Raw genomic sequence first — 24497 nt, forward strand, 5'->3', positions numbered from 1 at the left:
ATATTAAAATAATAATTATATTAAATACATGTAAGTACCGTAGACAAATTCAAAATTGAAAGTGCAAAGGAAATGAGCGAAAAACTTTTTTTTACCCCAAAAAAAAATAAAATTCCAACATGGCTCTCTCTTTTTTATTTTTTTATTATTTTATTAGAAAACAATAAAGGACTAACAAGTGGAATGGAATCATGGGAAAATTCGTTGTGGAAATGTCCATCCAAAACCAAAGCAACCGAACTTCCGTCCTCCCAAACGGAATAAAATCATCAGCAGAAGCAGAAGAAGAAATAGAGCTGCTAAAATAAGCAAACGCAGAGCTCACCGGCTTTTAGTTGCGTTGGTTTTTATAACCGTTTCCCCTGAGAAAGAGAGAGTCCTGCTGAAACTTAAAAAGCACTTTTTGTAGAAGTCGGTTTGGTACTTTGGTTGGCAGCCATGTCACCCCTGGTGCTCAAAATGACCACAGCAGCCTCCTGTATATACCCCAAAAAGCCCTACCAAATTCTCTTCAATTCCATCTTCTCCTCCACCTCCACCCCGTCCTCCTCCTGTCCCTCTCCACCCCCAATTGGTAAAAACTTCATCGAGGCATTAACGCACACGCGTAAATACTCCGGGTGCAGGATAACCCCCTGTGCACCCCTCCCGCCCCCAATTCTCCCTCTTCCCCCAAACCTAGCCCCCAGATTCCCTAAATGCTTCTCCGCCTCCTCCTCCTCCCGCAGCCGCAGCAACGCTAGTGGCGGTTCCTTCGAAGATCGCGGAGAGTCCTCTGGTAGGTCCGGCTCCGAGTCCGGCCCAGGTGGTGTTGGTGGTCTTATGGCCGACATGGGTTCGGAGAATCATAAGGGCACCGATTGGTACGACAGCCAATTGTACCCGAACCAAGACGAATTGCTTTCTCCTCTGACACATCAACAAAAACAACAGCAGCAGCAATCCCAATCCTCCTCCAAATTCCTCACCTTGCCCACCATTCTAACTCTCGGCCGCGTCGCCGCCGTGCCGGTTCTCATTAGCAGTATGACTTTCGATTGATCTTTCGTTTTCGTTGCAAATTGTATTGATTGCAATTGTGTAACTAGCTAAATTTTAGGTTGCCTGGGTAATTTTTTTTTTTTTTTTGGGCGTTGGTGTCTCTCTTGGGAGTTCCAATGCAATTGGAGCACTCATGTTTTGGCAATGATGTTGATTTGGATGTTGTATTTTGCCAATTTTTTTTAATTATCCATGTGGGTTTTGTTTGCTTTTTGACATTGATGTCACTGTTGGAGCTCCAATACAATTGGAGTGGTCATATTTTGGCAATTGAGATGTTTAAACATCTGGTTTTGTATGCATTTTCGGTTTCTGCAGATTTTGTTTTTGGAAGCATGATGCCTTTGCATTTGATTCGGCTAACATTGGTTTTTTCCCTTCCATTGGCCTAGCTTTCTATGTCGATAGTTGGTGGGGAACAACTACCACAACAAGTATTTTCATTGCTGCAGCAATTACTGATTGGCTCGATGGGTATATTGCTCGGAAGGTTAACTTATTTTCTTTATCTTTTCAATTGATTTTGGGAATTTTATTGCTTGAGGTTGTTCATCCGTGTTAAGTTTATTGACTTTATAAGAGTTTATTTGTGTTTCAGATGAAATTAGGATCTGCTTTTGGTGCATTTTTGGATCCGGTGGCTGATAAGGTATTGTCTTCCATACTAAAGTTAAAATTAAACACTTCTATTGTCACTTTCAGCTTATCAAAATAAAAAGGAGTGCTTTGGTTATTATAATTCTTCTCTAAAACTGTTCTAGAGTTCTAAATTGATTGTCATTCCTGCTGAATGCAGCTCATGGTTGCAGCGACACTGGTTTTATTGTGTTCTAGGCCTTTGGACGTTGCCATGTTTGGGCAAGTTCCATGGCTGTTTGTCGTTCCTTCAATTGCCATAATTGGTAGAGAGGTATGATATTGTTCCATCTGTCTTCTCTATTTCCTTAGTTATTAATTAAACGATTTAGGGCTTGCTTTCTTGTATGTCTTGTATTGGTGGGCCAATAAAATATTTCACTAGTGTATTAGTAATTGTCAAAATTAAATTTGATTGTATTTTCACTAGGAAGTTATAGTTAGTAGAAAAATGAAGTGTGATTGTATTTAACGTGAAAATGTTTGGGCATGATCTTGCATGTAGAAAGCACAAGGTCTCTTCCTAAAGATGTTGGGGTTCATATATCACGTATATAGACAGCAGCTGAATTACAATTTGCAAATACATTGGCATGTTTTTTTTCATCCATGTTAGGTTGAGTGTGCCCCTTTTATTCGTTTTTTGTGCATGGATGTGCATATTCTGCGTTGTGAGTTCCCAACTTCTACTGCTTTGGGCTCAATGAACAAATCCTTTTAACCTATATTTGCTCAAATGAGTACTTGTCTTATCAACTACTCTCTCTTCCCCCACCCAACGTTTTTGTTATGCAATTATTTTATCCTGTACTTTTATGGATGCCTAGTGTTGATACCACTGTCTCACTAATCACTTTTGCGTCATATTTTTAGATAACCATGTCAGCAGTCAGAGAATGGGCTGCTTCTCAGAACACTAAACTTTTAGAGGTTTGTTTTCCTTCCCCATGATACCTCCAAACAACTGCCTTCTCAATTCAGAACCGATAGAAGATATCGGCTGTAACTTGATCGTAAAATAAGTTTTCATTCAAATGATAAATATTCTCAGGCTGTAGCTGTAAGTAACTTGGGAAAGTGGAAAACAGCCACACAGATGATAGCGCTGACTATCCTCTTGGCAACCCGAGACAACAGGTGCATCGTCTTTTTTTATTGGATTTTTCAGCTATTCTTCTTCAGCCAATACAGTTGAAAGAGTTTATTAATTTAGTTTCTGACCCCAATTTGTTCAACTTGTGCAGTCTTGGAAGACCAGATGTTATCGTAGCTTCTGGTGTTTTTTTGCTTTATGTTTCAGCGGGGCTTGCTGTGTGGTCTTTGATCGTGTATATGAGCAAGATATGGAAAGTACTGCTGAGGTAGTGTGCGTGCAACTGCTCTGTGTTCACTCATATACATACTTCTCGATCAAGTGACCCTTTCAAATGCAAAGAGGTAATTGTCAGTGCTCTGTACATGAACCCAGAAATGATCAATCTCACACGGAGCATGATGCTGATAATCGATGGAGGGGATAACACATTATTGCTAAAATCCTGCAGTATTGAGTAAAATTTGCTTTAATATTTTGGGTGGGTAGTCTAATTTTGGCTAGTTACTGCCCTCGGCAACTTTATATTCTCACCGATGTCATGTCAGGTTGATCTAATTTTGTTGGGATAATACCTGGATAGAGATGTTGAAACAAAATTTCCTCATTACATATCGTATTTAAGGCGGTTTTTCAATATTTTTACCTGTTCACTGATTCGGGAATATTCTGGTTCTTTGAAGCGAGGTTAGGATGGATGATGTAGCGTTAATAAGTTGCTTCTGCGGTTTGGTGTTGGAGAAGGTTTATATGTTTGTTGATTTTAGAAAGTGTAAACAAAAGTATCCAGGTTTAAATAAAGCAGCTTTCTTAAAGTGTTTATAAAGTGTTTATGTTCTTAATTGCTATTGTTCGAAGTGTTTTGTTAAAAAATGTAAGTGCTTCATGTAAAGCCACTTTAAAGTGCTTCTTGAAAAACCATCTAATAGGCGCTTCTTTAGAAAACACTTCTATGACTGACTTGAAGCACTTTTAGCCCTTCCAGAAGCAAATTCCAAACAAGCCTAAGATAGTTTTGAGACATGCCCCCAGCAATTGAAGTGCAAAGGTTATTTTTGTTGTAAAAGACTAGGAAAGTACCAATTCAGCTGACTTATTATACAAGAAATGAAGTTTCGCTTCAACAATTACAACCACAGTTTCTGGGAGAATTATGATTTGGTTCTCGAGGATCTCTGAAGTCTGAACCATCAGTGCATGGAAATGCATACGAGCAAAATTCGGAACATCTGCAGTGCCAATGCATTAGGGGCGTCTCTACGTAAGGGGAATGGAGTGAGAGGAATGAGTATTGCACTTATTTTAAGCGCTTCAAGCGTTTACCAACATTGGGGAATGAAATTATAGGTGCGACCCACCTAAAATAAGGAATCAGATTCCTGATTTTCCCGAAATCAGATTAGTGGTATTTCGATTCCGGGAGAAAGCCTTCATCCGAAATCAGTTTTTTTCTACCCAAAATACCTGTATCTTCTTCTCTCTTCCATACGGTGCCGTTCAAAACATCCAGCGCCTTCAGGTTTCACATCAATACCCAGTGCAGCAGCAGACACAATAGAGAAAGAATTAGGGAGTTTTAACGAAAAGTCTGCTATATTGTTTACTTTAATGAAAAACCATATTTTTACACTAAAAATTCAATCATGATATTATTCACTTTACCCTTTATTTTGTCCTTATCATTAAAACTCAAAGTTTTCAAGTCATTTTCATTAGTTTTCCTAAAGAATTAATTAGTTATTTAGAACAAGAAGAAGAAAGGAGAATTAGTAAACCAATTTCTCCTCAATTCAATCCCTCGTTAATTCAATTCCCCTCTCAATCTGAATACGGATTAGTAAACGAGGCATAAGAGATTAGCATTTGGCAACGACGATAATTGACTTGCTAACACACTGCAAGAAGATTATTACCGAAAAGCGTCTCCTATAAAGTTCGAAAAGCTCTTTGGGGGGGTTTGTTTGTAAGCTACATTTTTTGTTCATCTCCTACAAAAAAGTGATGAATTCACATGAGTAACCTTTTCTATCAAATTCCGAATCCAATCGTTTTGTACGTCAATCCATGCTGCCAGTTTAGGTCTCCCTGCAGCGATGTCATACTTGTTCAAGTCCATCAAGGAAAGCTGAAACCTTTCGAGGAAGGGAGCGTAAGCTATATCCACCTGAAAATTAAGAACAATCTTCAAAATGATGGTGAAAGCTTCATAAGAAATTTGCACGGAAGCATGGCGAAAGCTTCATATGAACTACTAGTTGACAGAGCGGATATGGCAGCCATACTACCAGACTAAACTTGCCAAGAAAGAAAGGTCCGTCTTCAAATTTGGAAAGAGCAGTTTTGATATAGTCAAATGTCCAATCTGCTTACGCGCGCTTAACCGCAACTTAAATAACATCGAAAGAAGCAAGTGATCGTCTCACCATCTGACTCGATTTCATCTTGTTTAACCGACGAAAACACAGATCTATTGAAGGAGTCCGTGTAGGACAGCAACTCGTCTCCAAACTCTTTCTTCCGAGGATCCTAAATCTGCAGAGTGTAAGCATTTGTATAACATACAGAAGCCAACATTCATTAACCAAGTATTCTCGAAATCTCACATCAGGGAGCAGTGAAGGCCCTTCAAAGTGACTGTCAATGTATCCGATCAAATCAAGACTCTCTCCTTTTACTTCGTTATTGTGTTCGAGTGGTGGCACCTGCGTTCAAATTTCATGTCAGACACACCTCGTACAGAAAATAAAACGGTTAATTAAGCATACGGATCACAAAGAAACTTTGTGCAGAAATGGCCTTAAAATATTTGAGATTTCACCATAAAACCAATTGGTAATATGAGGAGTATTTATAAGCCCATATAAGATCCCTTCTCAACACGCTCCCTCACGTATGGTGAATTTTCAAGCGTAATACGTGGACAACACAACGGGGTGATGTGGAGCACGTATGACCATTGAACTTTACACGCGGGACAAGTGAGACAACTACCAGAGAATTTGTAAGCCTAACACGTGGACAAGAGATGATGTGGAGCACGTATGGCCGTTGGGCTTCACACGTGGGATAAGTGGGACAACCTGCCTTGATACCATGAAAAAAGTTGAGGTTCCATCATAAAACCAATTGGCAATACGAGGAGTACTTATAAGCCCATGCAAGATCCCTCCTCAACACGCTCCCTCACGTGTGGCGAATATTTAAGCATAACACGTGGACAACACAACGGGATGATGTGGAGCACGTATGACCGTTGGGCTTCACATGTGGGATAAGTGGGATAACCTGCCCTGATACCGTGAAAAAAGTTGAGGTTCCATCGTAAAACCAACTGGTAATATGGGGAGTAGTCCAACTTACTTAAAAGCCCATGCAAGATCCTTCATACCATCAACGCATGACTCATTCTCAACAAATATTGTCATGGTCTTCTCTCCTTCATCTAATTAACCGGTGAGGCTTTTCTGAACTCCATCACAGGACGGTATTTTAGATGCCTTACGATACGAGAGAGCATTTCGTTGTAATGCACACAAAAGAAATGAAATCAGCCTTGTAGCATATGCTCTAGTCACAGAAGTTCACCTCGTAAGCAGGGTAGACTTTCTCCTTGTACCAAGCAGGCCTGTCCTGCAGATTAATAGGAACCAATTGCATCTTTTCCCCCGATCCCTGTTCATAACAATCATCGACGATTAAAGGACTTGGTCTTGCTGGTGAGAACATGCATAGCCCAAGTTACCATCAGCGTCAATGTAGTAAATATCGTCAGTCAAACAAGCAAACATGAAGAGGTTCCCACAAAATCGATATCCATCCAATATTGGTAACTCAGGAAAAAGAGTACGGCAGGAAAACCGATATGGTTTCCATTTTGTTTATACTGGCTTGGTATTACCAACGGGTGGAGATGCTCTTATACAATAACTTTTGGATTATCCATTGGTTAGAACAAAAGTTAATAACGTTGAGCAATATGCTGCTTTAAATTTATCCTTGGTGTTCCGAGAACTTGCCTACCCCTAAGCATTTCATTTTTGAAGTAGGAAAAGGCATGAAGTATTGCTTGGTACAGAGTCGAGGTGCAAGTTGAATTGGAAATTTCGATTGACACAACGCTTCCAAGTTTATATTTCAAGGCAAACATACAATTCATGCAAATAGTAGCTCCGGAAAATAATAAAAATAACAATAATCATCGTGTCACGATCCAATGGCTAGGAACTTTCTGCAGAAATTTTTTCTGAGGCACTCTCAGTTCTCTAGCTATTCACTTTCCATCTATACTCAAAATTCATGTGGCATTAAATGTAAAAGTTAAAAATATAAAAAATAAAAATAAAAAAATCCATAGAGCACGGCTATACATCAGCAGAAGAGAGAAGAAAAATGAAAAGAAAAGGAAAAAAAAAGACCCAAAATCTGCCTTTAACTCTCTTCTTTGTAAAGAAAACAAAAGCTTTCGTTTGTTTCTTAGTACAAGTGAAGAAAACCAGGGGGTTTGAGAGAGAGATGCATTTGAACCTCGTAAATCTAGGTGCCGGCAGGGACACCACCAGCTGCCTTAACCGATAGCAGAGGCCCGTGGCAGTAGCTACGACTGACCAGATGCGAATCTAGGAACAGAACTACCACTGTGATGTCGTCGTGAAAATGTCTCCTCACCCCTCGGTCTATCTTTTTTAAGTCCGAATATCTCATTTCTCTCTTCTTCGCTGCTTCGCGAAGTGCAGCTTTGACAAGTTTCCTTGCGCTACCCTGCACAAATATGGGGAACATTATCGCAGGTGTAATAGCAACTTCAATAAAAGACAATTCCAAACCGAGCTACTGAAATTATGATCTCATACAGGCAAAACAAGACAGATCGACCATGATGCAGAACATGATCGAGTAAATATAAAAGAAAGTCAAAACTTGACATAGGAACCGTACATTACGCGGATAACTCTGGACAATGTCAACTGCCTCCTGATTGCTTAACTGCTCCCATAGGCCGTCTGATGCAAATATGAGAAACTGATCTTCGGGGTAGAGTTTTTGGACTAATATTGTTGGCTCAGCTTTAAGGATCGGCTTGTTGAAGGGTTGTGATAATCTGAACTTTGCCAATAGAGGTTCTTTGTTAAATTCTTGCCTCTTTAGGTAGGCATCACCGATGGATCTTGAAATCTGCAAGACAAGCAAACATCTCTAAGATGAGTGCTGTTCTATTGTGCATCCCATGCCATCTTTGTGAAGGGGACATGCAAATTTGGTCACGAGCATAGAGATTTCAATGAATGAGAATTACCTAAAACTTAAACGCAAAAATTGAGTGAATTAAACTAGGTCTCATAGTTTATCTTAAAGAAACTCTGTTCTAGTTTAAGTAAAAGAAATCCGTTAAGAGAGAGGAAGACCGCTATGATCACATGTACTTTCACCGAATGACTATTAACATTTCTTTTCATCAATATTAATGTTCAAAAGATCTCAAATCATTTGCTAAAATTCACAAAAGCATTCCTCCTGCAAATTCGCTAAAATTGTTTGAAACTCCGTGATCAGAACTGTTTAGTTCCTAAATCCATTTGATAATAATGGCACCATGCCCCTACTCAGGAAATTTAATAAATGGAAAATTTGTGAAAACTAAAGTCTTAAGATGAAAATTACTCAGTCACACACAAGTCAAAGGGGAAAGCGATCACTATGTAAGTGTGTATAGGGTAACAGAAAATGACTCAGAAGATAATGCACAAAATTAAGAACAGATAAGAAAATAATCACCTGTATCAAACCCTTCACGCGCCACACTTTGTGCTTTAATAACACAATCTGTGGATCATCGGGATGCAACGAACGCAACTCCTCTCTCACAGATTCATAACTTGCATTGTGCTCAATCGATAGCTGAACCGCTTTTACCTGTTTAACGGTCTTTTCCAGTTTTCCTAGCACCACACGAGAATCCCCCGCATTTGCTATGTATAGCAGCCCACTACATACTATGCCTACCAAACAACATGCACCGACAGAAGCAAGCAGTGGCTTGATTGTCCACTGCTTCTTTACTAGAGAGAGGAACTCCTCTTCGGTCGCCAAAAATGCTTTCGTGATAACATCAGCTGACATTCCCTGATTCTCTGATGTGAACTCTGCACCACGGAAAGCTGTCAAGTCAGTAAATATAAGCATTAGCTATCTAAAAACTGGAAGTGGTACCTGCATAAATACGATATCAATCATATCATAAAAACTGATATTAATAGGGATTATTACGTGACCAGAACCTCAATTGTTTGTAAATTTTCATGATTAGTATTATGATATATAATTCATGATCAAGGCGGTTGTTAGTAAAAGCAGATAAGAAATCCTGTCCAAACCACATGTTTTACACCTCACTCTGGAACCTCACAATTTCCATTTAATTAATAACGCCATTCTTATCCCCACTGATCATGATTTTAACTCAAACATCATCGGCCGAGCATTGCAAAATGAATAAACTGTCACTACAAATATATTCCTAGACAATAAAGCTCCCAGACGATTCAAAAAGAAAAAGAAAAAAACAGAAGAGTTTTCTGTCTCTGCAAATTTTTCGAAAAGTTACATTTGGGCTGCATATGAAATAGCTCTTGATAATTATATAGGTAGCAACATGCAAACCGCACCAAAACGACTATATATGGTGCAAGACATAAGAAAATACTAGTTTCTCAGTTGTTTATTGATAATAGCAGCATTAGTTTAGTTATCGCAATTACCAAATTTCTCAACAGATATATATGTATAAAAAAGAAGAAGAAGATGAATTTAGGGGAAAGAACAACGCACTCTTGATGTTATTGAACAGACGTTCATTTAAAAACCTGGCTGTTTCTGGACCTCCGTGTCCATCATAAATTCCAACAAATGTTCCATGAGGACCCGAGTCGAGTGAGCTCAATGGCCCTGATTCTAGTTGGCTATGGTCTTCCAACAAGTTGTTTGCTTGAATTACTGCCATTGAGAAATCTCCATTAACATGATGTCCTGAATCTTTATGCCACAACAAACCATCAATTCGACCACTCACGTCCCCCCTATTAGAATTTTCACCCTCGACAGAAGGTTTCCAGCAAGGTGACACAAGCCTCATTAACTTAGCTGATACCATCCCTTACATATTCTCAACCAAATGACCCGGGATTAAATTATTCAACGAGTCATTGTGAACAAGAACTAATCCTGGCGCCGCCTCTAGCTTCCCTACAATTACAAAACTAAGAGTAAAAATTAAATTGCAAACAGAACCAAAGTCGAATTGAAAGGGGTGCAAAACCAGATAATATGAGTTTAGGATGTAATTAACTTGCAGGTAATTAATTGAAATGGGGCACAAATAAATAAAATGTTCATGTCCAGAAACAAGCACAATATTCCCAGATAATTAAAAAGCAAACTAAAAACTAATAGGTATTTCAGAAAAGACATGAACTTTGTCATGAAAAAACATCAAAACCATAAATCCAACCGTCCAACATAAATTTAAGACCAAACAAACATCTGGGGTTTGAAAAAACAACATCGAATCATAACTCAAACAACAAAAGTTCATGTCTTTGGGATTGAAAAAACAAAATCTGCAACCTACCTTGTATTCAATATATGTTGGAGCCTTGGAGGGGGATTCTTCTGGCCCTTTGTCTATAAGACCACCACAATTCAATTACCATCCGAGAGCTCAGAAGAACATTTTTATTTGGATTAGACTGAGAACCAATGAAACAGATTTGGAATGTTCTGACAGAAAAAAGGTTGTCAGAAGCGTGGAAAGGGTTAGATCGAAAGAATGAAGAGAGAGAAAGAGAGGGGTAGAGAGAGAAAGAAGAGAGAAAGAAGAGAGGAGAGAGAGAGGGGGTGGGGGATTGGGAGCAATAAATTGGTTCTCTTTATTATTTAAAAACAAAGTTTTAATCTTTGTTTCTTGCAGGGAAAGAGATGAATAAGCATGGAGGTGGAAGAATACAATTACAAGAAACCAACCCCTCGCCCTCGGCTTGAAAAACCATGTTTAGGGAGAGAGCTGAGGCCTTTTGGGTTGGATTTTCAGTTTTGGTATTCTAATTTATGGGTTGGGGTTTTGACTTTGACCTCCAACAAACCACCATTTTAGGCAACTTTTGCTCATCTTCCCCTTCCCCAACCTTTATTTAGTAACATAACAACTCCCTTCTATTAACTTGTTCTAAACAAGAATAATCATCAAAAGAAAAGAATTTTTGCCCACTTTGCCAATTATTTTGTGCTGTGATTGGGAATTTCTTGGGAATATAGTTGTCAACTTGTTGCCCCTATCTATTACCACATAATAATTAATAAATAATTGTATCATGTTGCATCGGTCTTAATCAAAACATATTTTGTTGTCTAAATTTAAATTTGGTCAAGTTAGTTATAGCAGTGTGATACATAAATATATTTAAGTCTGAACCCCACTTCAATAGTATAGACAAATTTAATGTAAGGCTTTTTAGCTAAAATGGTCTATGAGATTTAAAATCGATAGAACTGGTCTCTGAGTTTGTCTATCATCAACCATATCCATTAAATAAGGGATAAAATGACAAAAATAGTCCCAATTTTTGTCAAATTATTTTGGCTCATTGTTTATTAAATTGAAGATATTTTGTCGTTTTGGTCCATGTTTAACATAGATTTTTCCACATAATGACCAAAATGATTAATGATTGACAAACTTAGGGACCACTTCTATTTTTATGGGTATTAAGAATACAAGTTACGTAGTTTGTCATTTTACATGTTATAATAAGCCTGGACGTCATGGTTGATATAAGTGCAATAAAGTAGTAACATCACGTGATGGTGTTTCAAGTACACTAAAATTATGCTCCGAGAAATGTGACAGATGTCTTGAACCTTAAACTCATTTACTGACAACTAATATGATGATATTCATCATCAATTAATAACGGTGAGCAAATATACTCGGATCATTCCTTCCAGGCTCCAAGTACAAGGGGAGTTTTTAGTTTTCTATCGCTTGGCGAAAATCGAACATCTTTTTGTGTGTTAAAGTGAACTGTTGAGATCAGGTGAACTACCGTTGCCGTCTACTAGAATTGTTAATGTCAACAAACAACTTGGTACATGATTCTCGTTCATGATTTTTCTTTCACATTAGACACATAGTTTACATCGATATGCACCCCTTTTACTAAACAAAAGAATTCGGCATTTCGGCAATCACTTGTAACGGCAAGCACTTCCATCCAAGAACATGAGACATTTATCTTCTAGTTGTACTTGGTGAAAATCGAAGCGTGTGTTTTGTTTTAGCAACATAAGATTTTGATGTGTTTGAATAAGTGTATTGTTGATCTCATGTTCTTCTTGGTCCAAAGTGAACAACTTATGCAAAAGCACCTAAATGTTAATCAGTTAGTAACTTAATACGACATTAATCAATTGTTACGTTTTAAACAGTGAATTGTTGAGATCAATACATTACTTTATCGAACACGTGCGACGAGTGATTAGCATCGTATTAAGTTACTAACTTAACGCTTGTACACTCTTATTATTTACATTAGTCTATTGTGTTGGAATAAATATTATATTTCTGATTCAAAAAACAAGATTATGTTTCTTATTTGACACCTTTGGTATTTATTATGAGAATTGAAATTTTACTACTTGTCGTGTAATTCGAGAATGCACATTTATCAAGCCAAATGAAAATAAAAGTTGAAATATTTAGCAATGCCTTATGAAGTAAGGTAGAGGGCGAGCTAGACGCAACAAAAGTATTGTTTATTTGTGATTGAAAGCTCATAGGTTCGGATCGTGAAAATAATTTTTTTGCAAAATAAGAATAAAACTATGTACGATAGAGGTTTCTCCTCCCCAATACATGCAAAACTGAAAACCTTGTTAACTTGTGGTCATCCTTGTGAAGTATACGTTACCATACTTGTTTCACGAATAAAAGTATAAAATGATATTTTGAAGTGGTCACAACAGAAAAATACAAACTGTCCGACGTGACCATTGCCTAAACATTTCCGGCTGACTATTCGATGGCATAGACCGAGGATGCCGTTTTGTCTTTCCCTACCTAATTATCGTGTCAGCCCACTCCTCCGAGACGGCGCTCTGATCCGTTCCCAGTCCGCCCGCGTTATTATCGCTGGAGAGTCGAACATGGCCGCCAATTCACTCCGAGTCGCCGCCGCCCAAATGACCTCCATCAACGACCTCGCCGCCAATTTTGCCACTTGCTCTCGCCTCGTCAAAGTACCCATCTTTCACTTCTTTTTCTTCTCTTTTTCCCCCTTCCAAACTTTATGTAATTATCATATTAATTATGTAATTAATAATTAATTAATTTATAAATCATGTGAAGGAAGCAGCTGCTGCCGGAGCAAAATTGATTTGCTTTCCGGAAAGCTTTTCATTTATTGGTGCCAAAGATGGTGACAGTCTGAAAATAGCAGAACCTCTAGAGGGTCCAATTTTGCAGAAGTACTGCTCCCTGGCAAGGTAAAAATTAGAATAAAAATTGAAACTTTGTGTCATAAATTTGATTTTTTGGGGAAATTGAAGTGACCCATTTGAGTGAATGGATTGTAGAGAATCTGGGATTTGGTTGTCACTTGGAGGGTTTCAAGAAAAGGGGTCGGATGATGAACATTTGTCTAACACCCATGTTGTTGTTGATGATGCTGGGAACATCAGAAGTACTTACAGAAAGATTCACTTGTAAGTAGGCTGTTTTAAGTTCAATGCAATGCAATTTTCGCTACCCCGAAATTTCGTGAAAAATGTGATTAGAAAAAGTTGTTGATTGTGGAAGGTTTGATGTGGATATTCCTGGTGGAAGGGTGTACAAGGAAGGCAGCTTTACCGAACCTGGTAAGTTCTTGCCCGTATGTGAAATGTTCAAAATACGGGGTTGTGCTAATGAATCAAAATGTTGTTACTATTGTTGGTGTTGATTATCTTTTTGGTGTGAGATAGTCAGAGACTTAGTTTGTTCACATTTTCAGGGGAGAATGTTGTGGCAGTTGATAGCCCTATTGGCCGTTTGGGTTTGACGGTATGCTATGATCTGAGATTCCCGGAGATTTACCAGCTGCTCAGGTTCCAACATGATGCACAGGTAAAACTACATTTTCTTTTAGAAGGTTTAAAGTTATACATGGTAATTTAGCATCTCGCACTGACATCTTGCATTACGATCGCAGATTCTTTTGGTACCTTCAGCCTTCACCAAAGTAACTGGGCAGGCGCACTGGGAGATTCTTCTACGTGCTCGTGCAATTGAGACTCAATGCTACGTATGAATCCCTTTTTCTTCTCCATCAACGTAACCTTTTCATATTTGTTTCTAGGGAACGATTTTTCTTACAATGTCACGTTGGGATGATTATGTTACTTATGTATTATTAGGTCATAGCTTCTGCACAAGCTGGACAGCATAATGATAATAGAGAAAGCCACGGAGAAACTTTAATTATTGATCCTTGGGGAACAGTTGTTGGCCGACTGCCCGGTGAGGACTTGATTACCTTACACATCAAGCTGCTTGAGTGGCTTTAAATCATGGCTAATTGTTTAAACTCATGCCCATAGTACTTATACTAGCCACTGCTGTAACATAATTTGAACTTTTTGCTCTCTTTCTCAGATCGACTGTCAACAGGGATTGCTATAGCCGATATCGACTTCTCATTGATTGATTCAGTGAGAGAAAAAATGCCAATTGCCAAGGTACGTTAAGTTCTTTCTTGTCTAGTTTGGACAATGAAATATGTAAACCAGAACGTCGCTTGAAAACTTGTTTGACTTTGAAATGATGGGATAAATGGCCCTTGTGGTTCCCCCGTTGTTAATCAGCATTAATTATTTGATCCCGTTAATTCTTAGGGTCGTGTGTATATTTAATATACCGTTGCTCTGTTGTGTATATTTGTTCTGTTGATGAATTATGTTGGATCATTGATGATTATGCCTATCTTGTAACCAAGTCCTTTTAATTCGTTTCCTATTTCAGCACCGGAAGCCTGTCGAGTTCTGGAAATCTGCATCCCTTTGATTTTTGGGACGGTTTTCCCTGTGAGCCATTCGGAACTTCTGCTGTACTTGTAGATGAAGAATAACGCAGCGAGTCGAATCTTTAGGATGTTACTATAGGAATGACGGGCGTCGATGCAGCTCAAAACAAGGGATTATTTCTTATTTTGTAGTTGATTCTGTGTACACTTTTATTATAGCTTTCTTATTCAAACTTCAATCTCATTACACTTAATAAAGCCTGTTTAAAGATTTGTAGCTTCAGGCTTTGTATTAAAATTAAAGCTTTCGTTTCTTTAATTACTGTTGATAAAGCTGACTCAACTCACATCATATGACATGGAAAATGTCAATACCGATCTGTCCTCATGTGCTGGATGGCTACAGGTTTGCGAGTCCTCGTCACCAGGTGGACTCTCTAACTTGCAAAGAAAAGAGCGTGCGGAAATCACTATATTTAGGAGCCAGTTTCGCCCCATGTTACAAACTCTTGTTAACTCAAATGTAAGAGTCCCACTCCGTTGGGAGTGGTTTCGACCTGGTTTGGTACTGAGGTGATTCTGAAAAAAGCTGCTATAAAAAAAAGCTGGGAGTTGTTTTTGTGTTTGGTAAACACTCAGCTTCATCTTTTTTTCACAGTTTTGGATGAAAAAAAGCCAAAAACAAGAAGCTGCAAAACCTAGCTTTGAAAAACCGGCTTTTTTTCACATTTGTTTTACATAAAAGTTTACCAAACACTCTAATACTGCTTTTTTTTTTCAAAAGAACTTTTACAAAAAAGTTTACCAAACACTCTGCTGCTTTATTTCACAGCTGCTTATTCTCACAGCACAGCAGAAGCAGCTTTTTTTCAAAGCACAGCAATACCAAACCAGTCGACCGTCGGAGGCAATAATCTCTCTCTGCTACTACATTGGTTAGAGCATCTCCAGCACTCGCCCATTTGCCCTAGCAATTGGGTTGACTGGGCAATTAGGCCCAGGGCTTCTATCCTTTCAGCTGACCTTGCAAGAATCACCTGGGCTTGCGCCCGCTGCCTACAAAAATGGACAAGGATCCTCTCTCCAGATTCTTTTTGTGGGGATCCGGATGATCAATAAATCATGTCCGTTTATTGTACATTGTGTGGTCAATTTTCATTAAGTACTATTTATATTTAATTTTAAATTAAAAATTAAAAATAATTTCTAACCGCATGATGTACGATGAACGGACATGATTAATTGATCATTTGGATCCCTACAAATAGGATCCGGAGAGGATCCTATTCCTAAAAAAATCGAAAGGGATCAAATAGGATCCCTTCCTCATAATTCACCAAGTTCGAAGATCTGGGCCATTGAAATTTGATCCAACGGCTACAAACAGGGGCCCACTTTAAAAGTTATAATAACTTTAGTCGTTGGATCAAATTTTAAAGATCCGGATCCCTGGACTTGGTCGATTAGAAGGAAGGGATCCAACAAGGATCCTTTTCCTACAAAAAATGGACCGAGCGGGGACCACCCACGTGCGCAACCCCAAAGCCAATTGGCTCCTTGTTCTTCCAAGTTGAGCCGTTGTATTTTCAACAATTAAATGATCTGGACCATTGGATTTTCAATAATAAAAAAATTGTAATTTTTTCTGCAACTACCACGTGGCGCAATCTGGACCATCCAACATAAATAATTTTGAAATTCAAAGATCATAATTATTTTAACGGTAAAAAATACCAAAAAATACCCAAATTTTTTCTATAAAGACCCTACCGCCATCTTCATTCCTTGTATTTGAAATATATTATCGAAATTAGACAATCATTTTAGTCTCATGGAACAAACTTACAAAGCATAAAATATATATTTATGAATGATGTCCCTGCTCTTCACAAATGAGTGAACTTGCACAAAGACAATTCCTATTCAGAGTAATTAGTCGGTGCACTTTTATTGCCCTTGCCCTGCCTTGCCCTTCTAAAACGGGTTGAGTTACTCTTAAAGAGGTTGGATGAGAATCTGTAACAGTAATAAAAGAGAGTGGACGTAGTGGGAAATGGGGAATCTCTTCTTTCTCAAAGTACGTCCATCTGTATTACCTTTACTTAATTAGTACTCACAGAATCTAACAAAAGAGAGAAACCTCTTGCATTATATACTAGTCAGTTGTTTCTTACTTTCACTCACCACCTCTCACCACAAAAATGAAGAGACTAAGCATCTTAACTGTCGTTGCAATAGCCTTCATCACTTCTCTGCCAGTCCAAGGATCCAGCACAAACTGCTCCTACTCCGTCGAGATTGAGACAACATGTGCACGATCAGCCGCAACCTCGGACCATGTCAGCGTCAGGTTCGGGGTCTCCGAGGGTAATTTGATCATAGTGAAGCATCTGAACAACCCTAAGCCATTGTATGCTGCAAACGGTGGTGTGAGACGTCGGGGGTATGGCGGCTTTGGACGATGTGCCATAGACATGTTTGAGGCCAGTGGACAATGCATGAGCCGGAGGGTGTGCTCTCTGTACCTGAAGAAGGTTGGGTCGGATGACTGGCGGCCTGGCTGGGTGAAGGTGCTTCATCGACAGGATGGCGGCCGGGTGGTAGTGCCGGGTTCTTACATATTCTATTTTAGAACGTTTGTTCCAGAAAATGTATGGTATGGATTTGATTATTGTCACTCCAAAGGTGGTGGTTTTGTGCCCCCTGTTGTTAGTTTTAATGAGTAACCTTCTTCTCTTTTTTTTTTTTTTTTTTCCGGGTTTTTGCTGTCTTTCGATTTGGTTTAACGAAGGCAAACAGTTTAATGAATTTTGAAAACCTCATCGGGTTCGACCATACCAGAAAACAGAACACACAGAAAATCTCTAGAGTGAAACAAATTCATTAACTTGCTTGTCAAGATATAGAGAATATCTTGATCACGCCGACAAGCGAAACCAAACCAACTATGAACAACTATAAAGACGGGTTACAACCAAATAATGATATGTTTCTCGCTTCTTTATCTATCGACGAAAAGGAGGGAAAAGTGTACAGATGGAAAATAAGAAAGAAAAGCTATTAGACTTTGGGGAGTATGGGGCTATGAACAATGTGATTTACTCACCCTATAAGAAACCCCTGCCATTTGACAATCAATGAAGCAAAAATTCTCGCCTATCGGGACTGGACAGAAGGTCGAAAGGCTTGTTCCCTATGGTATCTTTCAGAATTGTGATCTGACCTTCCTTTAGAAGTATGTCCTCGTCAAGGGTTTCGATCTTCTTCTTCAACATGTTAACCTCTGAGTTCAGCAACATGTTCTTCTCGTTGTATTTCTTCACCTCCTCCCACATCATGTCTCTCTCCTCTGAAATTTTAGGCAGTATCCCCCGAGTAACTGTTAATTCTTTCGTTGACGCCTGGAGGTCACTCTGAAGCTGGTTTATGTTCTCGTCCTTCTTAAGCATCTGTTATTACGGAATAAGCAGGGAAATAGTTATTAGTTACATGCCTTAATCTTTGTAATAGATGCTTCATCATTCAACAATACTGAAAGATCATTCTCAGAATTTCATCACGTACGTCATATAAAAAACAACGCATCAGATCCAAATATATAATGATCACTAACATTGAATTTTATATGTGATACTAACGGTTACCTGCATTTCAAGGTCCTTCAACTTGTGGGTGAGACATGAAAGGTTGTCCATTGCATTTTGCACTTCACATCGGAGAATGTCATTTCCTCTTACAGCTGCTGCAAGTTCGGCTTGCAACTGCTCAACTTCCAGCTCTTTTGAATACAACTTTTCTCTCAGTAGACTTGTTAGTAAAGTTTCTGCTTTGAGCTCATATCTCATGTCATCCTACGTAAGTAAGAGTGACAGCATCCGTAACAGTTCGTTTTTAGAATGGAAACAAAAGAACTTGTTTAACATAATAAGAAACTGAAAAATTCATATATAGTGTGTTCTTATAACAATACTAACCTCTGGAGCCTGATCATCTGGATGTGCTGGTCCATCAGCATTCGTGCACTTAGATGCTAATTTTGAAGTGGACAGACTGGATTTTTCATGCAGCAAAGTGGACATTGTCTGCAAACTTCTTGCAAAGCTTTCAGTTCCACGCTTTATGCCCTGAACTTTCATTTCAGATTCAACAAAAAATTGCCCATCCAAGCCATGGTTAGCTTCTGGAAGTTGGCCTGCTTTCCCTTTAACAAATTCTAGTAAATTTGAACATAACTGGGAGCTCTCGTTTAGAATTGATAGCCCTTGATTCTTCATGTAGGAGACTCGTGCCGACATTTCCTTATCTAGCTTGAAAGTTAAGGCACCATTTTCTTTCCCACTTCCTCTCAACCGGTCTAACAAGTGTATATTCTCATGCCGAAGAGAATCAACTTCAAGCTTATGAGATTCCAACTCCCTTCTCAAGGCCAGTTCTACTCCTGTCAACCTCATTTGCTCCATCTGCAATTTGGTGACGTGCTTATCAAACCTCTCCACGGATTGGTTCTTCCTAAATTCCTCGCTAAAACTTTCACGCAAGCCATCTATTGTCTTCTCTTGTTCTTTGCAGGTTCTCAGTAATCTTGTAATGGACTTATGCAGATCCTTGCACTCCTTATCCTTCTCATCAAAATTTTTATGGATGCAAACACGGTCTTCCTCTGCTGCTCTATACTTCTCTTGCAAGTCTGAGAGATTATTTTTCAGTTCTTGATTCTCCTCTCTCATTTCCCCCACCCTTGTAACAAGGCTGTTAAGCTGTTGCTCTGATTTTGTTTCCACACTTCTATACTCAGTTTCCCTCACATTAAAGGAAGAGACTTCTCTTTGAAGTGAGACATTTTGCTCTGCAAGCTCTCTAACTCGCTCACGAAGCCTCTGCTCCTCTGACTGATACTTCTCAAGCTTAAGTGACCAGTCAGTCGACCTTCTGTCTAGTTCCCTCTCCAATGCTGACTGCAACTCATTCTTCTCCTTCTCTAATTTTTTCGTTCGCGACTCCAGTTCTCCGTTTGCCAGTCTGAGTTCTTTCTTGGCAGAAGCCCTCTCAGCAATTCGCAACTGTAAGAGGTTTGAAACCTCAAGTGCCAAGCTTACCCTCTGCTCAGTTAGGTTTCTAATTGTCTGAATCAGTGATGGAACATTGTACCCACTATCTCTAAGAAAGCTTTCCTGTTCAAGTTCGTCAGAAAGTAGCATGACCTTCTCCTCTGCTTCCCTCAATCTTCTTTGTAATTCTACATCCATGTCCTCTTCAGTCTCATCGGTGTTTATACCATCACAGTTTTCACCATAGAACAACTTCTGCAGGCTTGAGTAGTCATCTCCAGGATAATTTTTCTGGGCAATCAGATCTGATCTACCATAAATATCCTCAATGGTGAGTGGAATATCATGGTCAAACTCCTTCTCACGTGTTGGTTGAATAACGTGAGACTGTGAGAGCCTCTCAACGACATTCTTTGCAAGCCTCCGGGGAGATTCATGCCCAAATCCATTTTCTGCCCCGTCTTTGGATGATGAACGAAGACGAGAACTTTTTGTCTCTCTATATGAATGAGCCCTAGGTGAAATGGGTGCTGTAAACTGAGTTCGCGGTGGACGCCATCCACCACCACCATTCCCAGTCAAGTGTCTCTGGGAAGAACTGTTCTTTTGTCTGCTCAGTTCCTCCTGCTCTCCGTCAATGTAACGGTCCAAGACTTTGGCTGATACATTACTAGAGCAAGTGGAAGAGCTCCCTGACGAATCATGGCGCATTCTAGAAGAACCAGCAGAACCAGGCCTCTCCAATCCATGTGTGTTTTGGAGAGATGGAACTTCAAAATGTTTAGTCCTATGCCTCTCAGGAGTAAGAGTTCGACAACTGGTACATATCACAAAACCAGTAAAATTAGCTTCATGAAGAAAACTTTAACTAAACAGGAGTCTAAATGTTGTACTTGAGCTCTAGTAAACAAGTTCATGACATTAACAAATAAACTGATACAAAAGCCTCACCAAGATGGTTGGTCGCATTGCTGATGAGGAAAGCTCCTTGCACTACTACTACAAGGAGATCTGCTTTGATATTTCGAAGAAGAAAAATCTGTTTGCGTTGGCTCACTTCCAAGAAATGCTGCTGATGACAATGACCGGCTCCTTCTAAGAGCCGGACTTTTATTGGAGTTCTCGGCATCAGATATCTGCTTATCAGTTGGTGGAGGAACATTGTTGTTATTACTAGAAGCAGAAGATCTGAAAAAGAAGAGCTTCTTCATGTTTGAATCTTCGGCAGAAAATGCTAATCGCGGCACATTAAATTCTGTCCAAAAGGATTTCTCTGAACCTAAAATAATTTAGAACAGAAAACATAAGACTGCCATTAAAATTTGTGGGGATGGCAGAAAAGCAAATGAATCATTGTACAGATAATCAATTCAGAAATGCCAACCTTACAAAATGCTCAACATATAAGTAATAAGATTTAAGATGCCCATCAGAAGAAAAGAAACCAAGACATTATGTAGCAAAGGGCAAAATAATCATGAGACAAACATGAACCGGAAAGTAATAAAATTGGCTGAAATAAGTACAGAAAACAGAGAAAGTGAAGGATATTGATTAAAAAAGAATGCCAGGACCCAAAGGCCAAAATCATTCAAGTTTCTACTACCGAAAAATTTGCCAAAACCATAGTTGATTATCACTATTGCTTGCCTAAACACACTGTAATTCAATCTTTATGGAATTCATACCCTTTTTCTCGAAAACCAGAATCTTCAGTAACTACGATCTTTGAAGTAACGATACACCAATATATGAAATTGCTAAACCCGTAACTGCAACCGGAAACAGAAGAAGATTAGTTCAGTTAACTACAGAGGACTTTGGAGCCTAATGCATCAACATCCTGATACTAACAATAGCAACTAGCTTCATGCATCACACAGAGTTAAAAAATAGAACAGAAGAAAAATTAAAAACTAAATAAACAAATAGTAGCATTTTAAATTAGGAGGTCACGTTGAAAATCATGAAATACATAAAGTAATTAACAAAACATATGTGTCAGCAGGTCTGATTCGATCTCAATCTGGGCTTTATCAGCTGAGCCAGAGATGTAGTGAAAAGACAGTAATAGCCTCATCATTTTCATCATCCTTAAACCCTAATCTTCTCTACACAGGGAGGGCAATTTGGTGCCTAAGATTAAACAACTGACATTTTATCTGTGCACTCTGACGACAAAAGGATCAAATTATTAAACACTTTTCGCGACGAAATCGAGGCATTTCATCACGATCCTAATCCTAAACAAATCAATTCTGCAGTTAAACAAAAGATTGTACAGAAAACCAGATCCAGATATCTACAATGAAATACAAGTAATAGACGACGAGTGTTTGGTTACCGAGAAAATGAAGAAAAAAAATTATAACTATATGACTGCTGACAATTTCTGTAATCAACTTAGTACCTGTTTGGCTACTAAGAAAATGAAAGAAGGCGAAAGAAAAAGTAACAAACGATTACTTCTTCAGTTCGAGAATCTTCTACGAACAATCAACTTATTTCCTGTTTGGCCGCTGAGAAAACGCAAGAAAAGAAAAACACAAACGATTGAGTTACTCACACTTCCAACGATTTCATCACCAAGAATCAAAGAAACATATCATCTACGTCTTGCAAAATTTTCTTTCACTGGAAAAAGTGAAAATCGGAGAAGATAAACCTCTCTCGAACAAAAATTCCCCTTCCACCCATCAGTTTCCTCAACTTTCTCGGCAACCAAACAGCAAAACGAAAACGAAAAAAGAAAAATAAAAGAAAAAGAGTCAAGAAAATTCCTTACTCTGCTTTTGCAAACGGTCAGCAAGCAGATAATCCAGCAGCGATTCAAATACCGAAAATTAAAAAAAAATGAAGAAATCTGGAAATTAAATCCCGTAAATCTTGAGGAGTTACTCACTTACTTAAAAATGCTGGTCCGATTTTGGATACGCAATTTTGCTACTGGAAATTCAAATTTCAAAAAAGTTGAATAAATTGGGTAAAATGGGTTCCAACTAAGAAACCCGAATTTTATGGGAAACGGATATTTAAACGGGCGGGAGAGAGGTAGAGCCGTAGAGGAGGAAATAGAGTCTTGCTGCATAAACGGCGTTAGGGGCCGGCGTTTCGACCGTTAAGCTCCAAACGGCGAGTTTTGGGTGCGCGGCTGCTCTTTTAATGATGACGGGAAGAAAATAGAGAGTGAGAGCGGGAGTGAGAATGAGTCAATGGATGATGATATGGCCCGGTCCAATTAGAAGGCTTTTTTGGTTTTTATTTTTAATTAATTATTTATTTTTGGGGTTATTTTGGGCTAGTGATATATTGGGAGGGTAAATTAGTCAGAAATCGAAAGTTTTGAAAGTTGTCGTCGTCTGCGGGAAGAGCGGGGGAGGAGCGGGTGTCTAATAGAGCCCGGAATCTGGTGTGTACAGGTTTTTTCTTTAAAAATAAAAAATTATACTAATGATACACGTAATATTGTAAGCTAAACTATAATAAGGGGAGAGTTTTAATTAGAGACGGGGTGGATTGAAGATGAATGTTTTATCTATTATGACAATCCATCATTTACTATTTAGTTGGAATTTTGGGGGGTTGCAAAAAAAATTTCATGTAAATCAGGTGCAATTTTTGTTTGCTTGTGCGGATATATTAAAAACGTGATGCTAGAAAATGTCAGATTGTCTGACAACATAATATTATCACATTTTATCTGGCAGCGTAGAGAATCTTCTGTTACATGATGTTACTTTGTTTCGTTTGAAGTTAAAAGCGTTTTGTTACTACTTGGCATTGCAGTTTAGTAGTATTCCTTTACACTTATAAGTGAAATGTCTTGAGTTGGACTCACGTAGATAACAAGTTCAATACGAAATTAGCTAGCTCATTGTGTGTTTTAGTTCAAATCCCCAGCCTCTTAGTATAAACATATCGTTATATTGAAAAATGGGTTATTGCATATGGCAAATACATTTTACCATTGACATGTATTAAAAAAATGTCACGAGACCTAGCAACCCCCTTGACGACAATACATAGGGATTTGATCAAATAATTAAATTCCGAGTGTTTAGTTGGAAAAAAAAAGTGGATTTACAAAGAAAATAACATATCAAAAAAACCCATTGGAACTAAAATACACGATTTGAAATTTAAATTTTGATAGGTCTTATGACTTATGAAATTTCTACATGGGTCCTCATCCATCCTATAAATTATGTGGCGTGTACCGTCGTTGAGTATAAGTCATGATGAATAGCAATTATAGGTCGTTTAGCTTTTTTCACATTGCAACATTGTATCTTTAGTGATCATGAACTTAGGGTTTGCTCAAGTGACAAAAATTGTGGAAAAATTACTTTATAAAAAGAAAGTTTTATCATGTCACCGTTCTTATTCGTACCAATTAATTTTTTCTCTTATAAGCGTAACAATATTGCACATAAATAAGAAAAATATTTTGGTCCACTACATCAGCATTTCTTTATTCACTCGATTGTGATTGATGTATTTTAATCGTACATAAATCATAAGTATTTATTTGCTTAATTATCATTTAAAGCTCACTAACTGCAAAAAAATTAAAAAAATTAATCAAATTGGCTTGTAATTCAACATTTTATCACCACACCCATTTTTATTTAG

General features: G+C 38.4%; 6 protein-coding genes across 8 annotated transcripts; 3 read left to right on the plus strand and 3 right to left on the minus strand.

The window, feature by feature from the left end:
• Positions 1 to 212: 212 nt before the first annotated feature.
• LOC137734716 (CDP-diacylglycerol--glycerol-3-phosphate 3-phosphatidyltransferase 2-like) lies at positions 213 to 3417 on the plus strand. The gene is made up of 7 exons (XM_068473983.1): positions 213 to 1024; positions 1434 to 1531; positions 1640 to 1690; positions 1838 to 1951; positions 2551 to 2607; positions 2729 to 2814; positions 2922 to 3417. The coding sequence occupies exons 1-7, from the start codon at positions 439 to 441 to the stop codon at positions 3040 to 3042; spliced, it is 1113 nt and encodes a 370-aa protein (XP_068330084.1). The 5' UTR covers positions 213 to 438; the 3' UTR covers positions 3043 to 3417.
• A 1143-nt stretch (positions 3418 to 4560) lies between these two features.
• LOC137734414 (glutathione S-transferase L2, chloroplastic-like) lies at positions 4561 to 6496 on the minus strand. The gene is made up of 7 exons (XM_068473688.1): positions 6356 to 6496; positions 5374 to 5472; positions 5194 to 5296; positions 5056 to 5135; positions 4827 to 4934; positions 4684 to 4758; positions 4561 to 4593 (listed from the first exon to the last, which is right to left on the minus strand). Exons 1-7 carry the CDS (start codon positions 6494 to 6496, stop codon positions 4561 to 4563), a joined length of 639 nt encoding a protein of 212 aa, XP_068329789.1.
• A 293-nt stretch (positions 6497 to 6789) lies between these two features.
• Positions 6790 to 10935, minus strand: LOC137734949 (probable protein phosphatase 2C 38). Of its 3 annotated transcripts, none has more exons than XM_068474290.1 (5): positions 10395 to 10935; positions 9596 to 10023; positions 8543 to 8925; positions 7706 to 7942; positions 6790 to 7528 (listed from the first exon to the last, which is right to left on the minus strand). In XM_068474290.1, exons 2-5 carry the CDS (start codon positions 9915 to 9917, stop codon positions 7304 to 7306), a joined length of 1167 nt encoding a protein of 388 aa, XP_068330391.1. In that variant the 5' UTR covers positions 9918 to 10023; positions 10395 to 10935; the 3' UTR covers positions 6790 to 7303. The 3 variants fall into 3 exon arrangements, with proteins under 3 accessions (XP_068330391.1, XP_068330390.1, XP_068330393.1); XM_068474289.1 differs by having other exon boundaries at positions 6791 to 7528; positions 9596 to 10009; XM_068474292.1 differs by having other exon boundaries at positions 6792 to 7528; positions 8543 to 8910; positions 9596 to 10009.
• Positions 10936 to 12786: 1851 nt separating this feature from the next.
• Positions 12787 to 15094, plus strand: LOC137734982 (deaminated glutathione amidase, chloroplastic/cytosolic). The gene is made up of 9 exons (XM_068474329.1): positions 12787 to 13057; positions 13167 to 13303; positions 13394 to 13522; positions 13617 to 13675; positions 13810 to 13922; positions 14008 to 14100; positions 14213 to 14315; positions 14451 to 14533; positions 14817 to 15094. Exons 1-9 carry the CDS (start codon positions 12857 to 12859, stop codon positions 14856 to 14858), a joined length of 960 nt encoding a protein of 319 aa, XP_068330430.1. The 5' UTR covers positions 12787 to 12856; the 3' UTR covers positions 14859 to 15094.
• Positions 15095 to 17018: 1924 nt separating this feature from the next.
• On the plus strand, positions 17019 to 17543 carry LOC137733508 (embryo-specific protein ATS3A-like). Its single transcript, XM_068472656.1, has one exon. It carries the CDS (start codon positions 17019 to 17021, stop codon positions 17541 to 17543), a length of 525 nt encoding a protein of 174 aa, XP_068328757.1.
• Positions 17544 to 17749: 206 nt separating this feature from the next.
• On the minus strand, positions 17750 to 22623 carry LOC137735078 (uncharacterized). The gene is made up of 6 exons (XM_068474451.1): positions 22276 to 22623; positions 21554 to 21637; positions 20817 to 21144; positions 18792 to 20682; positions 18462 to 18668; positions 17750 to 18266 (listed from the first exon to the last, which is right to left on the minus strand). Exons 3-6 carry the CDS (start codon positions 21074 to 21076, stop codon positions 17952 to 17954), a joined length of 2673 nt encoding a protein of 890 aa, XP_068330552.1. The 5' UTR covers positions 21077 to 21144; positions 21554 to 21637; positions 22276 to 22623; the 3' UTR covers positions 17750 to 17951.
• Positions 22624 to 24497: the final 1874 nt, after the last annotated feature.

This window comes from Pyrus communis, chromosome 5 (assembly GCF_963583255.1).
Source record: "Pyrus communis chromosome 5, drPyrComm1.1, whole genome shotgun sequence".
NCBI classification, from domain to species: domain Eukaryota; kingdom Viridiplantae; phylum Streptophyta; class Magnoliopsida; order Rosales; family Rosaceae; genus Pyrus; species Pyrus communis.

Excerpts from the sequence above, each read along its gene's own strand:
- LOC137734716 (XM_068473983.1), top strand. The coding sequence starts at position 439 with ATGTCACCCCTGGTGCTCAAAATGACCACAGCAGCCTCCTGTATATAC. Across the intron at positions 1,691-1,837 it reads TGGATCCGGTGGCTGATAAG|CTCATGGTTGCAGCGACACT; the intron begins GTATTGTCTTCC and ends TGCTGAATGCAG. Across the intron at positions 1,952-2,550 it reads TTGCCATAATTGGTAGAGAG|ATAACCATGTCAGCAGTCAG; the intron begins GTATGATATTGT and ends TCATATTTTTAG.
- LOC137734414 (XM_068473688.1), bottom strand. The coding sequence starts at position 6,496 with ATGTTCTCACCAGCAAGACCAAGTCCTTTAATCGTCGATGATTGTTAT. Across the intron at positions 4,935-5,055 it reads TTCTTGGCAAGTTTAGTCTG|GTGGATATAGCTTACGCTCC; the intron begins GTAGTATGGCTG and ends CTTAATTTTCAG. Across the intron at positions 4,594-4,683 it reads TTTATAGGAGACGCTTTTCG|ATTGAGAGGGGAATTGAATT; the intron begins GTAATAATCTTC and ends ATCCGTATTCAG.
- LOC137734949 (XM_068474290.1), bottom strand. The coding sequence starts at position 9,917 with ATGGTATCAGCTAAGTTAATGAGGCTTGTGTCACCTTGCTGGAAACCT. Across the intron at positions 8,926-9,595 it reads TCTGTTCAATAACATCAAGA|CTTTCCGTGGTGCAGAGTTC; the intron begins GTGCGTTGTTCT and ends CTGACTTGACAG. Across the intron at positions 7,943-8,542 it reads GCGTGAAGGGTTTGATACAG|ATTTCAAGATCCATCGGTGA; the intron begins GTGATTATTTTC and ends CTTGTCTTGCAG.
- LOC137734982 (XM_068474329.1), top strand. The coding sequence starts at position 12,857 with ATGCCGTTTTGTCTTTCCCTACCTAATTATCGTGTCAGCCCACTCCTC. Across the intron at positions 13,304-13,393 it reads AAGTACTGCTCCCTGGCAAG|AGAATCTGGGATTTGGTTGT; the intron begins GTAAAAATTAGA and ends AATGGATTGTAG. Across the intron at positions 14,534-14,816 it reads AAAAAATGCCAATTGCCAAG|CACCGGAAGCCTGTCGAGTT; the intron begins GTACGTTAAGTT and ends TTCCTATTTCAG.
- LOC137733508 (XM_068472656.1), top strand. The coding sequence starts at position 17,019 with ATGAAGAGACTAAGCATCTTAACTGTCGTTGCAATAGCCTTCATCACT.
- LOC137735078 (XM_068474451.1), bottom strand. The coding sequence starts at position 21,076 with ATGAAGAAGCTCTTCTTTTTCAGATCTTCTGCTTCTAGTAATAACAAC. Across the intron at positions 20,683-20,816 it reads CAATGCGACCAACCATCTTG|TTGTCGAACTCTTACTCCTG; the intron begins GTGAGGCTTTTG and ends GATATGTACCAG. Across the intron at positions 18,267-18,461 it reads TGAAGGACCTTGAAATGCAG|ATGCTTAAGAAGGACGAGAA; the intron begins GTAACCGTTAGT and ends CCGTAATAACAG.